This window comes from Lepisma saccharinum, chromosome 3 (assembly GCF_977018435.1).
Source record: "Lepisma saccharinum chromosome 3, izLepSacc3.1, whole genome shotgun sequence".
Taxonomy (NCBI): Eukaryota; Metazoa; Arthropoda; class Insecta; order Zygentoma; family Lepismatidae; genus Lepisma; species Lepisma saccharinum.
In genome coordinates this window covers 135,568,426-135,585,623 of record NC_139231.1, presented here as the reverse complement: position 1 = coordinate 135,585,623, position 17,198 = coordinate 135,568,426, and the positions used below count along the sequence as shown (strand labels likewise).

General features: G+C 37.4%; 1 protein-coding gene across 1 annotated transcript in view; it reads left to right on the top strand.

Annotated features, from left to right (window-relative positions):
- Nucleotides 1-17,198, top strand: part of LOC145986014 (glycine receptor subunit alpha-2-like) — a 49,472-nt gene that overhangs the window by 13,459 nt on the left and 18,815 nt on the right. Inside the window, exons 3-6 of the mRNA XM_083120185.1 lie at nucleotides 157-224; nucleotides 6,788-6,904; nucleotides 10,484-10,584; nucleotides 15,569-15,651. Coding sequence (XP_082976311.1) covers nucleotides 157-224; nucleotides 6,788-6,904; nucleotides 10,484-10,584; nucleotides 15,569-15,651 — 369 coding nt within the window. The remainder of the gene's footprint in view (nucleotides 1-156; nucleotides 225-6,787; nucleotides 6,905-10,483; nucleotides 10,585-15,568; nucleotides 15,652-17,198) is intronic.

Genomic DNA, 17,198 nt, shown 5'->3' with positions numbered 1-17,198 from the left:
TACCGACTAGACGAGAACGCTCGAAAATTGATTCTTTCCGTTTTGATTTTCTTGACGATCAAAATTTGGATTGTGTGACTGAATGAATCTTTCATTAGTTCTACTACTTGGCAATATAATTTCCTGGAAGTGATTTATTTATTTATCTTCTTTCAGGAGAACCTGCCAATATAACAGTCAATTTCGCTCTTCTTGCCATCACTAGCGTACGAGAAACTGAATTGGTAAGTAGGTTCCTGGTTTACATTTCGTTAAATGTGAAGCGGGTGTCTGAAGCGGTGGAGGACGTGGGTTGTAACGATCTCATTGGAAGTCAACAGGATCGCTAAAACCCAGAAGTGTCCGTGACTGTACAAGAAAGTGTAATTTAACCACGGTGTCGAAATCTGAGAACTTCCCAAGATAATCTAGAAAATGTATTGTGTGTCGTATGAGCATGATATTTATTATTATATACTATGCCATATCCAATAATTTAATGTTAACGTTTCTTTGTATAAATATATATAAATTTATTTGTATAATAATGCTAAAATATTTTTCAAAACTGCTAAAGCGATAGGTTTGGAAGTTAGCAAAGAGAAAACTAAATATATGCTTACAGGCCGAAACCAAGTGTTACGTAATAATTAAAATCTAATTATTGATAACAACTCGTTTGAACCAGTTTCCAAATTCAAATACTCAGGAGTAATATTAACAAATGCAAATTATATTAAAGAGGAAATTAAAAGCAGGCTTAATTCAGGAAATGCATGATACTTTTCTCTTCATAAACTTTTGTCTTCTTGTTTAATATATAAGAAACTAAAAGTATACAAAACAGTACTTTTGCCTGTAGTATTATATGGGTGTGAAACTTGGTCCCTTACATTGAAAGAGGAACATAAATTGAGAGTATTTGAAAATAAGATCCTTAAGAAAATATTTGGACCTAAAAGGGATGAGAACTACTTAATTTGTATTCATGTCCAGATATTATTGGGAAACCTGATGGTAAGAGACCTGTAGGAAGGCCAAGACGAAGATGGAGGAACAACGTTGAGATAGACCTAAAGGAAATCGGTAGGGATGGAAAAGAGTATATAGATAGATCTTGCTCAGGATAGAGACAGATGGAAGGCCTGTGTTGCTGCAGCCAAGAACCTTACGGGTTTAAGAAGGCTAGAGAGTTAGTTAGTTAGTTTCTTTGTATAAATTGATATTTTCTCTTGTATTTTCCTCCCTCTTTCCCTTTGTCTACATTATTACTTCCAAAAGTACGTTCTTGAAAATATAGATTACGAGACATGTTTTGTTCTAATAACTGTTCTTTTTGATAAATTTGATCAGTAGTGTCAAAAAGTCCTGTTCAAAAAAGGTAAATTATTAAAGAAAACTAAAAATAAAAGTACAGTTGTACCGAATTCTTATATATTATTTTTTTAACGAACTAACTCACAACAATAAAGTAAAAAAACTGTGAAAATTGCAAGTGACATACACAATTACTATGAAAATGTTAACGTTTTCTCAGTTGCGTTATCTTCTCTTTTGTTGGTAATAGTTTTCTTTAAATTCTAATTTTAAATCACTGATTATTTATCAATCGCGTTCCTACACAATTTCAACACACAAGGTTAAAATCCAATTAATCGTGTAATTTAATATAATAACATAACAGCACGTCCAGTGTGTGAAAGCGTCAGCCCCCCTTTCCCTTGTTTTAGTCCGGCCCTCTTGATTAATTACTTCCTGCCTTAATCCTTCAAATCTCTCCTTTCACCTCACCCTGGGTGCCAAGCGAGCAGATTATATTTGCGCCGGAATTACAAAAGGGGGGTTCACATAACAATTTATATTTTTTAGTCCCTGGTTCGTTTACACATGTACAGCAAGTGAATATACAACTGGTTTAAAATGAACAGTACCGTAATTCTTGGAATCATAACATTTCTAGTAGGATTATATTAGTTTATTATACGTTGTTATATATATACATATTTACACAGCGTTTCCATGTGTGTCTTGCATAGACCAAATTATCAAATCTCTAAATCAACATAATTGCGCACCTATGGCTTACACCATCGGCACTTCCTTTACCGCAGGGTTAGCATAACTATCTCTGCGGGCCTACCCTCAGCTTAAATGATATTCCGTTCATTACAAATGCGTTTCCTTACGCCTTCACTCTTTCTTTGGGCATCAATTATTCAATACGGAAATATCCACATATTCAAAGCTTTTTCTAAAAGGGGACTTGGGACAGCAACAGGGGTTGACTTACACCAAATGCTACATTATTATATTAAGTCTAGCCACCAAACATGGACTAAACTTGAGGAAACGTTCCTCTTGCGTCGATCAATGGGGAAACATTGTTTTTCCTAAAGCCCACTGACCTTTTTTATAGTCGGGGTAAACGTCCGTGGACGTGGACTCCGTAGCGTTGGAAAAATTCCACTGCCAACTGTCTTTGGTAAGACAGCTAGCTCCCCCAACCGGGGAGATAAAAAACAGAGGAATCTAATATCCAGTAAAGCACAATCCAATAAGCACATACACTTACATGCAATAATAACATAAAAGTACACTCATGGAAACATATTACTTAACCCTACACCTTGTAGCTGGCCAGCAATTAATTAATACAATATACCAAAACCAGTAATGGTCAATCCGACCATTACAAGTTGAATTCCTCATGGTATTTATCTGGAAAAACAGTTGCTTGTCTCAAGCGCATGGACGCAACTATCGTGCTGCTATCTGCAATTATACATATTTGCCTGAACAGTCCCTTTAGAAAGTAATTAAGCTTGAGGGGGAAACTCATCCAATGCTCCTTTAAAGGGAAAAGGAAATAACGAAGTTGATTAGCCTGATATTATTTTGTTTTCTTGATCTACGAGATTTGTAAAAATAAAAAGAACAGTGCTCTCTAGTTCTTTCAACCAGTGGTAAAGAAAAGTCAAGTGCTCCCCTATGTTTTTCACCACGCCATGAAGGCGTATAGGGAGTGTGGAGTTAGGGCCTCACCCTTTCTTGATCACGGCAGAAGGTGGGGGTGATGTGATCAGCACCACGCCCCTGGACGCCTTTACCCCCAGAGTTTCCTCCAGGTACCCACTTAAATCAATAAAAAAATCATAAGTCATGGTACATATAAATCATTAAATTATGATCACAGATAAGCGTATTATACACTTATCTATATTATGACTTGTAAACAACAGCTCGACAGTCTTAACTAAGCAAAGGCCAATATTTCCGAGACACTGAAATATCACAAAAGTGTAAATTGAAGTAAAATAAAGAGTTTGGTGAAAGCTGTTTTGATACTACTTTGATAATGGAAAGAAAGTAGAGGGGGGGAGAGTGTAAGCTTGTTATGACAAGGAGCGACACTTTCGCACCAGGTGTGAATTTATATCAATATTGTTGGAATGGACACTGCTACTTTAAAAAAACTCTGACATATAAGAGAACGTGAATGTCTACCCATATTGCAAGAGTGGACTCGTTTTAAAGTTGATTGTTAAGCTAGATACAATGTTTGAAAAATAAGAATTTTCAGAATTCCTTGTATTCCTCACGAAGAAAGAACACCGCAACAACTTCAACTTCTAATCAAATGAAAGTTTCGACTATTCCATCTGACAATCAAATCTTCAACGTGAAGTGCAGATCACTATATACATATATAAAATATCCCATTAACAGCTGTAGTCACAACCCAGGTTTTAGCAAGCAAAGGTTTGTCTCACTCGCTGAGTTACATGCGAACAGGATGAAATTACAATCTTTATTTAAGGGTTTTTGGAATTGAAAAGAGATTCCAGGAAAAATATATTTATCCTCCACTAGTTGACTGTGTTGTTCGACGACTTAGCGATTCTAGTAATGTTGAATACATAGTGCAAATATAAGTCAGTAGCTGTAGCTTGTATAATTCTTCTGCTGGCTATCTTCTAGGAACTTCGTCGCTGGTTGCCCTTAGCTACGTTTACAATCAATCGATCAGAAACTTATTATTTGTACATTGATACTCTTTATTGTTGCCTGACAAAATCTACATCACTCTTGCAAAATTTAATGGAATTTTGTTTATTACTATCGATCTTCAAATGTGTGCATTCAAATGAAGTTGAATTACTCTTGTTTTTTTTTACAACATTCGCGAATAAAGATGACTGGGCCAGTTACATATTCTTCGTACAGCCAACGGCGAAGATAACAGTAGGCAAATTGTCCATCACTGTCTTCATTATTTTTATATTCTACATCCTGTGTTGTTTTAAAGAAAGGGATTCTGTTGATCCGAAGCAGATGTTTTCCTCTGACTATTGACGTTCTTATATCAATTCATGGTCATCACTTTGTGGAAAACATACTGGAGCAAAGTGGTGATGGACAATTCGCAAAATATTTATTTTGCCGTTGGGTGTACGTTCAAAAATTAACGTAAGGATCAGTGGTGGCTTCTGCCTATTCGCACGTGCATACCCAAATCAATCTGCAATGAACTAATTTTCATTATGCATATTCACTGAACGCCGTCTCCTTCAAACATCAAATGTTGTCACACCACTTCATCTTTTGTTTGTTTCCGGGCATCACCCGGGTTTCTGCCTACAGTCGGTCTCTCTCGTCGTCTCAGGCTCGCACTTTTCGCTCATCGTTCTTACCAAGAGAATAAAGAAAGCAGAGTGGTCGAGATACGCTGTTTTGGCACGGGCACCACTTCCCTGGTGGATTGTATCAGTTTCTGAGCGACAACTACGACAATTATCAAATGTGTGTTCAAATTTAATAAATTATATCAATCAATGAAGGTATTACTAATTACATGCCTTAAAACAATTAAAATTTGGACTTAAGAAGTCATTTTTCCTCTGGGTATTTTTTATCCGTTGCGCGTCCTTATGTCATGGCGGAAAACGCTCTTCTTCTTTCTTTCTCATTTTTTGCTCAACTTTATCTTTGCGTAATGAAATAAAAATGTTCAAACTTAATCGCGCCTTAACAATGACAAGATAACAACTTGCAAACAGATGAAATATGTGAATCAAAATTTCATCAAAAGATGCCGGGAATGTGTAAATGCAGTTGACCATCATTTTGAACAAAAATTATCACACAGGTTAGTACTCGTTATACAATATAAATATAATTGTCTACATCTACATGCTAAAGATATGTGTGTAAAACTAAGCGGGATGTCACGAGTCGAAAATGCCTGAATCCGCGTCGTCTACAGTCAGGCGCTATCTCGGCCCAGAGCCAAAAAGAACGCACTGTAGTTGTACACCCAACAGCAAAAGAAACAGTAAACGAATTGTCCTTCACTATCTTCATTCAGTTCGTTTTCCACACCGTGACGATAAGGAATTGAAACAAGAACTTCAATAAGTAAAGAGCAACACTTGCTTCGTAACAATCTAATTCCATTCCTTTAAACAACACAGAATATGTAACTAATAAATAATAAAAATAGCGATGGACAATTTGCCTACTATTATCTTTGCCGTTGGCTGTACTACAAGAGAAGACATGCGTTGCAATGAGTCTTCCGTCAGATAGTGTAGCAATCTCGTTCCATCCAAGACCGTGTGAGCAGACGAGAGCAAAACACATATCCGATGGTGGTTTACTAGCGAAGCCTCGGCGTATTTACGTTGCTCTATTTTCAAAGCTAAGGAACCACACGAGGAAATGAAAGGGTTTATGAAAATCAATGCTCATACCTAAATCCCCATAGAAAGATGGAAACGCATCTGAAATGTTGTATACGTCTGACATATGAACTCAGAGAAGGGGGACATTATGACCAACTCTTCTGTTACTATCTTTTTAAATTGATGATCTGGTCATTTCATTCGTCGAACATAACTTAGCAAGATGTTACGTAACGTTGCACAAAGATAAACTGTAAAATCCACAGATTTTGTAAGATTTTAAAAGAAACCCCACCCAAGGCAGCTACTTGTGCGCGAGTGGGGTGTAAAAATCTTGATTTAGCCTATACTCTTGCATTTTAAAAACCTTTGGCTAATTGCAAGAAAGACTGCAGAAATTTTACGCACACCTACTGTCTTCTTGGGCCTTCAATTGGTCTACTAGATTTAGTACCAAGTATCGGACTTCTCAGCAAGGGTGCCCGCAAAGTGGGGTCAGGGGGGCTCTTACCCCCTGAGATTACTTGAAAAAAATTATTTCCGATGGTGAAATTGCAGCTATATTTTATTACAAATAATATTGTTTTCTGTAATTACAGGCTGTAAATTACAGCAATTAACTGTCATGTCCAACAAAATAACAAGAGATCACAGAGGTCATAGAAGTGAATTTAGTTACCTAGAGTTTTAATTCTCTGTCTTCTGTGACCAGACTTTTGGCAACCTGTTTACGAAGTGCCGCTCTGTTTTGCACCAGAATCCGCCCAAAGAGTGTAACTGCTAGGCACTTCCTGATCGGTCTATCTGGGGGACCAGCCTTTCAGCAACCGGGAAAATTGTGTCACAGAACCTATATTTGGTCCTTTATATACAAAATATTTGTTAACTCGTATTTACAGATGTATATATATTTTTTTAACTAACATATCTTCCTTTGATAATCTTCCAGAAAGATACGTCTTAAAGGTATTAACAATAAATATAAAATGAAAGTAAGTAAATATTGTGGAAGATACACTCATAGAACATTTCAGTTTTTGATTTAAAAGACAAGTTTGCACAAAACTACTAGTGACACAAATTTTATTGTAAAAAGAACTAATTGCTCCACGTGTCTTTGTTTCCAGGATATGGATGTTACTTTCTTTCTGGAGGTTGCCTGGTTTGACTGTAGATTAACCAAAGATGTACACAGACCTGTCGCCATATCAGAAGCAGAAATCAGGAAATTTTGGCAGCCTGATGTAAGACAATTTTGTTTTTCTAATTATAACATGTAATATATACACTGTGACCCTAGAACAGAACGACCCTAAGGGAACTTAAATTAATATGTTACTTGAAAAAGCTTAAATAAGCGCGAGAGGTCTGCGATAAAATTGGCATATTTCAAACTCATTTTCCAACACTTTTGTGAGAATTGTGATATATATATATCCAAATTTAGCTGCACGTTCTCCAAACTTGACAAAAAACACCACTTGTGGTAAAATATAACACTCGATGAGATGTTGCCCCTGTCCCAGGAATGGCTTGTTGATTGATCACATCCATGGTTTATGGTTAGAGTCCCGGTCTTTCCTTATGACTGTACCTTTATCAGTTTCATCTAATCATTCATCTTCGTCGCAAATAGCTTGAGGCACAAAATATTAAGTAAAACAAGCAAAACATGACCATTCAGAATTTCTCACTGCTCAGGATACTGCAGTGGGAAATTCCGAATGTTCACTTTTACGATTGGTTAATTATCGATGTTTTCTGCATTGCAAGTGTCTGAAACCACGCTGAAATTTCTGGTATACTGTTAGTTTTTATTAGGGGTGTGCGGGACAGACCCGGGATGGGATCGGGCCGGAAAATTTTCTTAACCCCGACATTCGGGACGGGAAATATTGGAAACTTTCCGAATCTCTGAAAATCTCGAATTCTACACGTCATTTTCAACTTAAGTGAATATTTTTGCATTTTGGGAAGTCATTTCCCGAAGTCGGGATCGGGACGGGAAATTTTTTGGTAGTGTCTGCTGCCACGTTCTTTTTCTGCTAACCTCAAAAGAGACATGCTCGTGGCAGCAGATTCGGTCTTTCTTTTATCGTGGTTTCATCATGCTATGTATGCAATTACATCTGGAACACATACTGTGAAGTTTTAGCGATTACTTACACAAAAATGTTTTAAGATTAGGTCCCTTAGCATTCTTCTAATAATAAACCTAAATGCTCTCGTAGTTAGTTAGCATTAAAAAAATATCGCTAAATGCTTTCTAAAAAAAAGGTTCTAAATTACCTGTACATTCATTCCCATTAGTTATAAACTTGTAATTTTCTCGTCTTCATCTGTTCTTAAGATTGGTAACGTTTTCTTAGCAGACGAATTACGTGGCAGGAGCAAATCTGACGCTCATTCTTACTGCTGACACGCGCGTGGCAGCAGACTCTGCCAAATTTTTTTCTCGATCTCGGGATCCCGCACACCGCTAGGTTTTATTCCAGAAATGTAAAAATCAATCACGTATAGTGATTGTCGGGATCTGCGAACATTTCTCGCCCTCGAACGTCGGTATTTAAAAAATTCACGTAACGACCTCATCCTGACCAGAAAACACTGGCTTGGCTGGGCTGGATAAGGCCAAGAAGAAGAAGAAGTAGGTTGTGGAAGTAATCTGTGGTGATGCAGTTGGTGGGAGAAACGAAAACCGAAATATCCCGTAAAAAGTAAAAAGTAAAGTAAAGTGTTCCCCTGTGCATAGCACCACGCCATGAAGGCGTATAGGGGGTGTGGGGGTAACGCCCCATACTTTCTTGATCCGGTCGTGAGTGGGGTGATGTGATCAGCATCACGCCCCTGACCGCCTTTACCCCCCAGGGTTTCCCCCAGGTACCCATGTTATTCGACGTTGGGTAGGCGCCGGGGCCGCTTCCACCGTTAGAAAAGTTCCCGGATTTGAACCGGCCGGGGATCGAACCCGGGACCTTGAGCATGGTAGTCAGACGCGTTACCGACTGAGCCACCGCGGCCACTAAAGGAAATCATTTTTCAAGTTTGGAAGTTAATTATATCTGGAGATTGTTATCTATACAAGTGTTAAAGAGTGCTAAATATCATGAAATAGATGGGCTTCTGCGCTGAGACTGTGATAGAATGCGCTGATCTGTCTGCCTGGCAATTTGATGTAAACATGGCAGATAATAAAGAAACAAGAACTAAATGTAGAACAAAACCAAATTCAAGGAAGTACCGTTCAGTTTACGAGTACAAGCCATGCAAACATATCAGTGTACAATTTTTCAGGGAAGAAGTTAAGATATAGGTGAACAGCGGAATTGTCAATTAGCAAGAAAGTAACAATACATATTCTGGTGTGCAGTTGTCATTTTGTGGAGGACTTTTTTCCACAGCATAAATAAGCACGGCCCAAGTTCCTTATGTTTTATTGCGATTTCATCATGCTATGAATGCAATCTTTACATGGTTCGATTTCGATGTGTCTGTTAACACATACTGCGGAGTTTTAGCGATTACTTAAGATTTTGTTCACTACATGCTTTTGTAGTTGCGTTATGCAGGCCAGTTTTGGTTCTCTTACCATTAAAATATAGTCCCTAAATGCATTCTACCGAGGTGACGATTTACTTCTACATTATTTCCCACTAGTCTGCGATACATACAGTCGCTTGTCAATGGAAAATACATTGTCCATGGGAAGTGCATGCTTGTGTAAGGTAATTTTTTTTCTCTCTCCAAATTCCAAACAGTGCTCATTACTTTAAGGAAGGTACAAATTTCTTGTGACAATGATTGGCAAAATTCTATGATAATTAAGTCTTCCTGCTAGGAAAATTTGAAAAAAAAACAAAAATCGCACAACAATCTGAACCATTACCGCTATTTCAAATAGCAAATGAAGACTATTTGTCCTCTAATGGCCTGAATACGTCATCAATGGCTCTTTAGAAAGACTTTCAACAGCAGGGTCAGTCTCATGTTTGAACCAAACATAACGTTTGTCAACAACAGACCACTTAGTGATGGGAACTGTCCCCATGATAAATCTAGCCTGTGACATCTTACCCAAACTGTAATTAAAATAGTGCGACGAAGGAGAACATGAGTAAATTTAAAGATACATGTAATTTTGAAGCTTTCTAGACTTAACAAATTATTCTGCTCTTTTCTTTATGAGGATATTAATACTGGTAGCATTATATTCTAGGGTTTTTTTTTTCCTCCCTGTTTTCATCTTTGTTAATAGAAGTACTGGTGAAGCACATTGAGTTCACACAAAAATGGTGATATGTAATAGCAGAAACTTTTTTTACAAAATAAAGCACAGGCAGAGTTGAGCTTCCACTGTTTTTTTTCTCTCCTAGAGTAAATTAATATAAGCAATTAAACCTAGAGGAGAGTTCTCTATTTTTTTCCTGGACAGTAGGTGCATACTCATACTTAGGGGCTCATCCAGAATTTTCAATCTATGCGAGAGTAATTACATTTTTAAGGGGTGTTAAAACAGATTCAATACCAAAATGAACGGTATATTAGAACTTTGTGAAAATTTTGAGGGTTTACAGCTAAATCACAGCACAAGTAATTACAATGTTCCATCCTATGCCTATAACCCTGGACTGGGTTAAGTTGCTTCACTGATTAGATTACTGATATAGACAAATGCTTCTTCAAACAAAATTTTATGTAAAAAAGAAAGTATTGTATTTGCCCCTGATTTCCACTAGTCGTGAAATTAATTTTTAACACCGTAATGCACAATATATTTGCTCTTATTAAGAATTACATATTAATGCAAATGGTTTGTTTTCCAGCTTCACTTCCGGAACACAAAGAACTGGCGCATGTTCGATCGTGTTTTAGAAAGACCCAACTATAACATTCACCCAGGAAAGATGATTGTCCGTAATGACAGGTGAGGAAACAATAGCATTGTGCAGTGGCGAAGCGTCCTATGAGGCCAGGAGGCTGGGCCTACCCACAGAATTACTCTTTTAAAAGTTGTCTTCAGTTATTTCATTATTATTTATTGCATTATTATATAATGCAATGCAAAAGTTCGAAATTTTCATTTATGATAATTACAAAAACATTCTAACCCTGTCCAGTATACTGACTTTCCACAGAGTGAGGCACATCTGCTGGGGCCTCATCTCTTCACATTCTGTCGTACGGTCGTATATATGTGGGAAGCCTAATCTTACGACTATTGTACTTATGCTTATAACATGCTCAATGAGGCCGACCTCATGGTGTTACCCACTATGACAAATAGAATATCAGCAACACTGCATATCCGCCAAGGTTGGAAATTTGTAGTGTACCAGCATTTTATATAAACATTAGTCCGTTTAGGTACAGGGATAATTCTATTCCATTGTACATTCTCCATATTTTGTACGAAACTTGCGTTTTCCTTCCTTTCATCGACAGGATTAAGTAAAATTGAAAATTACGGAGTACTGTAGTTCTGACTTCGTTTTCTACTCACAGTGATGATGGTCTTGTTGATTCACCCAACACTGTAGCATAAACAGAAAGTCTAAAAAAATTACATTTGTAAAGAAGTATTCATATCATATGAATTAAAATTCTAGTTACGCCTGATATTTGTAAAGTAGTTTTACTTCCTGTGGAAATGGAAGAATTTATTTCTATTGTGAACGGGGATTCCCTCGCTTGCTCCCTGCCAGTGACGCTACAAGGCAGCGTGGTTCGCGGCGTTCCAGGTGGTATATCTTTGTTTGTGATTCGTGTTGTGTGCAGCTCTTACATTTGTGCAAGAAAATGCCTGATTGGACTGAGCAGCAAGATTTAATTGAGTTCCTGCTCTCAAATTCGTTTCCCAGCGTTCTTTTGAAAACAAGTGTCATAAAAGAAAGGAGATCAAAGCCAAATCTGGCCTTACAGGTGCAAGACTGGCAGAAGGTGAAAATTTTGCACTCAGTGGTACTCTAAGTACAAGTGGCTAACGGGGTACAATGAACGAATGTACTGCTTCTTGTGTATTTAATTTGGTGGTGAAGATCAGTGGGCAAAGAAAGGTATAGTGACACTGAAGAATTTTGCTCATAAAGCTACGAAACATCAGGCATCTGAAAAGCACATCAGAAACAGTGAAAGTTTTCATTTCTTAGGTAACACATCGAGAATTGAATGTGCTTTATCTGAAGGTGTTCGTCTACAAATATTAAAACACAATGAAGAGGTGTCAACAAACAGAAAAATAGTTGATCGTTTGGTTCAGGTGGTGTGCTTTCTCGGTAAGCAAGAGCTCGCATTCAGGGGGGATTTTGAGGTCGATGATTTGGTCAACAAGGGGAATTACCTCAAACTTCTGAACCTGCATTCTCAAGAGGTACAGCTAATGAGGGAGCATCTTGACTCCGATTCAGTTTTCAAGAGAACCATCAGTGACATCCAAAATGATTTAATTGAATATGTGACATTCGTGCTAAACGAAAGAATAAAATCAGAGCTGGCTCAAGCAGAATTTATTTCTGTACAAGTAGACTAAACAACCGATGTATCTTGTAGAGCACAACTAAGCGTTATTCTGCAGTATTGCATGGGAGACGCAGGAAAGATTTATAGGCTTCCATGAGGTCTCGCGAGACAAAACGATCAGAGGGATATCAACTGTTGTTCTGGAGGTTTTAAATGAATGGGATGTGAAAGACAAGCTAGTGTGCCAAACGTATGATGGGGTGTCAGTGATGGCCGGGGCTGGAGGAGGGGTTCAGCATTTTGTTAGACAAGAATGTCCTCACGCTCTGTTTATTCATTGTTACGCCCATCAACTAAATTTAGTGTTATTGCACGGCTCAAAAACAATTAAACGGATTGAACTTTTCGTTTCCGATCTGACAGCTTTTCATTCATTTTTCAGCAGATCGACCAAGAGGTCTGCTTTATTAAGAGAGCAGGGTTTCCAACTTCCACATCCAAGCCCAACACGTTGGAACTATCATACACGTGCAGTACAAACTATAACAACACAGAATTGAAGCGTGCTGCCGGTGTCGTGCTATGCAATACATTAACCATCTCTGCCTTGAAAGAAATGTGCTCAGAGAAAACCGTTAATAAATGTTTTGATGAAAGTGCTAAATTGGGTCAACTAAATTTCACAGAAAGAGAAAAAAATACTTCGAAAGTTTTGGCGTATGAAGTTTTGGATGTGATTATAGTTCAAATGGAAACACGTTTTGGAGACCTGTCATAATTAGAATTTGTTGAGTTGATTAATCACACAAAATTTTCTGGCTTCAAAGAAAAATTTCCGTTGGACAAGTATTCAAAGTTACATCAGCAGTACCCTTTTTTCAACAAAAGAGTTGCTCAGCAGGGAATTAATGGTGATATATGCAACTCCAGAAAAACACCTTGCCCCTTCAGATTTATTGCATTCTAATACATCCAGTGGTCTTATAGCCCTTTCTTTCTTGCTCTGTTTCGGATTTAAGATTATTTGTTTTAATTGGGATTAAACATACCCTTCCGATTGACAGATGAAAGATAGCTATGAACCTGCATACTGGACCCCCATAAGTACGTGGTACACCATGCATCAAGTAATTTTAATTATTAGAATACTAGAATATAAAGTTCACTGGATAGGATTGAATGACAGTTTATTTAACAAAACTTAACTTTGTATTGAACAATAATATTAGATACATACATCAACTGTCATTAATAATTATGACCTTAACGAGAACAACATATATATCACAATAATTTTCACTAGTTATTCTTAACTAATAATTGGCTTTCTCTCCTTGTGCTGACTATTTAATTGGTCTCATTATTCATCCATGTTCAAATGATTGCCTAAAAGAATATTTCTATGTTAAATTTCCCCCTTTTCCTACTTGTCTGTAATGACGATCACTCGGTAAAGATCAACAAGCAAATTAATATCATACTACGAACTACTCTACAAAATTAAATAAAATACTATTAAACTATTTCTCTACTAAAGAAATGAAATTAAACCATCACCGCTACGTTCGTCTAAGTCCCCTGTTGACCTCTCCCGTCACGTCGAGTGCCCTGTTGGATTGTGATGTTGAACGTGTGCCAGCTGGAAGTGGAGTGTGGAGTGTGTCGGTTTAGGATTCTTACATCCAACCGGCAAACTGAATGACGTAACCTGCGATCAGTGCCATCTATTGGCTTTTACCTTCTTTCATTCAGAGAGAGAGAAACCAAAATCTTACACAGGCTATAGTCTGCAAGAAGTTTATCTGGAAACACTGCATCTTTTGCAATTGTGTTTGTGCATATCTGTCACCACAGCATCGAGTGAACGCAGCTTGAGTGGTGCCCTGAAAAGAATTAAAACATTTCTGTGAAATACAATGACCTACGCCAGGCTTAGCTCTCTGGCATCCCTAGCGATAGAGAAGGAAATACTAGGAAACCTCTCCTTCGATCCAGCCTTCTGGGAAAGGGTTATTGATGTGTTCGCAGAGAAGAAGAACAGACGGATGGATCTAATATACAGGAAGATGTAATCATCGGTAAGTAGGACCCACTTTTGTTCGTTCATGTTTCTTTCTTATAACACTTTAGTGATGTGATGTTTCATTCCTAAAATGTTTTCAGCTCTATTATTAAAACTTTCCTTTGCAAGTAACACAGCATGGCAGCAAAATTTGAAAGAAAATAAAAAGTTGTTAAAATAGATTAATAACATTGTTTAATACGTTAACACTGTCGTCGAGTAGATATTGCAGGCAGACTTTTTTTTTATTATGCAACTGACACAAGCGAAGAGGGAGGCCCTTACCTTTACCCTGAAGAGAGAACAAGTATGCAACTGCAAAGCAAGCATTCGTTGTTGGGGGTTTATTATTTCTGTTAGAGAAACTGCTTCAAATTTGTGTTTTGATCAAACTTACTTCTGCCCACACATGAGTTTTACTTAGTCGTCTTCAATTCCATACTTTCTCAAAACTGCTTTGATAAGCCAATGTTACAAGAGATTACTAGACCTTTTCCTAGAAATTTTTTAAGTTTACTACATTTGAGGCCTAGTTCATGCACTAAGCTTAAGATGTAAGATTGCATCTAATAACTTGTAGGAAGTTGAAACTGAGGCCCTGGGAAGGTGCTGTAATATATAAGGCTAGGAACTTCATAATTGCAGGCGAATGAGGTTCTGATCCCTGGATTCAGCCAGGTAATCCTCAATGGGGTTGTTGATTTTCTTGTGCTTTGACCTTGTGTGTGTCTTTAGCATCCCTATACAGCTTTAGCTTGGGTACAGAGGTTTTAAGGGAGGTTTCATATTGAGGTGACAAGTGACATAGAGGTTTCACACCGAAGTGATAAGCAACATGAGAACCTCCAGTCTGTATAAAGGCATTTGCTAAGCATAAGCGGTCAACAGACATAGGTGACCCAATGTATACTTTTCAGAAAACAGGCCCATACAAACGACAAGCAAAATGTGCAGCTCCAGTGCGAACGGTTGTATTTATTTCTGGAAGTTCATTTCCAAGTAACAATTGTTTGCTTGTTACTTCTGTCTGGAAGCTCCTGTGGTCCCCAAATACATGTATTGTTTTTTAGTCCTCATAAGGAGTTCATAAAAAGGGTGAAATTCAGAAGACCTGTTCCATATCTAGTCATTGATAAGCAGCATGTATGTCCATCATCACACGTAAGAAATGGAAGTTTTCATGCAGCCCTAATTTTAATTTTAATTTCAATCCTCAGATCAGCCAGTGATGTGTATGATGCCTTCATTCAACTTTTAGGGACTATATAATTAATTTGCTCCAAGCAAGAATGTGTAATGTCAATCCTTGTATATATCTGGTGAATCAATCAATTTGTTAACAACCATGTTCTGCATTTTCATGACTAATTTAAACATAGTTTCTTTACAGGTATATGGCAAATGTGATATGCAGTTTTGACTTCAGAAACTACCCTTTTGACAGGCAGCAATGTGCATTGGAATTGGAAAGCTGTAAGTTCAAAGTTACACTCTCATATATTATTTTTTTTAACCTTTTAGTGAGTTGGAATTGTACAGTGCAAACCTTTGGAAAGGAAGTTAGGAGGCACGCTCTTTTCAAATGTACAAAAAAATTGTTGAAGGGAAGCTATATATAAACACAATAAATAATATAACCTATGTATACCAGTAGTATTTATATGATCAGTAAGTATGTATAATATTTTCTATTGGAAGGAACTTTAGTCTTTTGCACTACACACAGTGACGTGCCCAGAAATTACATAAGGTTGCGATATGGGTGGAGAGCATTCACTTATCTTTTCCTGCATTCAACATTAGTTTTTCTGTAGAGGCACCCTATTAATTTAATATTGTGAGTTTGCAAGGGAATTGACCTGAAAATTTCTTTGCTCGCACACATTTTTGTAAGTCACAGGAAGTTCATGCTTAATAGATAAAAGAAGTTATTGCGTAAGATAAAATGCTCATGGCGAGATGATATGCGAACTCTTTATTTTCATCATCATCTTTCACCGTTTCCTGTCTCTGGCAGGGTCGGCATGCGAACTGCTGAATGAAAACTGTGTGCAGGAGGTTTTGAAAATTCGGGAGTGGTACAATGGAAGAATGTATTTTAAAATAATTATTGAGTGTAATGCCAAGTACTATTAGATGCAATAAAACTACTCTTAACACTATACCTTTTTCTAAAGAACATGCTTCAGTTTTACTCACCAACATTTGACTTGAGTCACATTGCGACAGTTTGCGACAAAACAGTGAACGTCGATGGAATTTGGTCTCGCAGGAGCACAATGCGAGATAATGCTTTGCGCACGTGTGAGTCCTTTCTCCTTAGTGCGCACCTGCATGTGACTCATCACTGTATCGTTTGTCAGCACATATTATATGTAGGTTTGACGGAGCGGTCAAGTTTAAAAATGGAGTTCTTGTTCAAGAGAGACTTCCATTGTGATTATTCCTAGACTGGTTACCATAATTGTCGCACTATGGAATGAAGTGGCACAATTACATTACCTGGAAAAAAAAATAGGTCTATTGGAAATTATCTTATATTTGGACAGAGAATGTAGCATACAAAATGTATTGTAAATTGTACAGGAAAACAATCTTCAGGCCAGTTTGATATTTATTGCTCGAATAACTGTGTGTTTGCAGTTCGCAAATGAAACTTTTCCCTTTGTTGCAGTGGTTTAATCTATTGCTGAATTCATGTGTAAATAGGAAATATATTTACAAGGAAATCTACTCTTTTGAGAGGAGATAAATTAACATTATAATGAAATATAATTTGAAGTAAAATATCAACAGAGTGGCGACAGACCTGGAAAAGTCAGGGAATTTTGTCTTGCTTGACAAATGTTTCTTTGTTGAACTGTAGATGTGATGTGATGCAATAAACCTGCCAGACATTTGATTTTGAAGAAGTCGTAATAAGCGCTGCACTTAAAAGGGAAATCATCTTGCCAGACTTTGGCATGAACTTTTAGGTTTTTGTTGTCTGCATGGCACTCTTGCATCCAATTTTTTTGTCT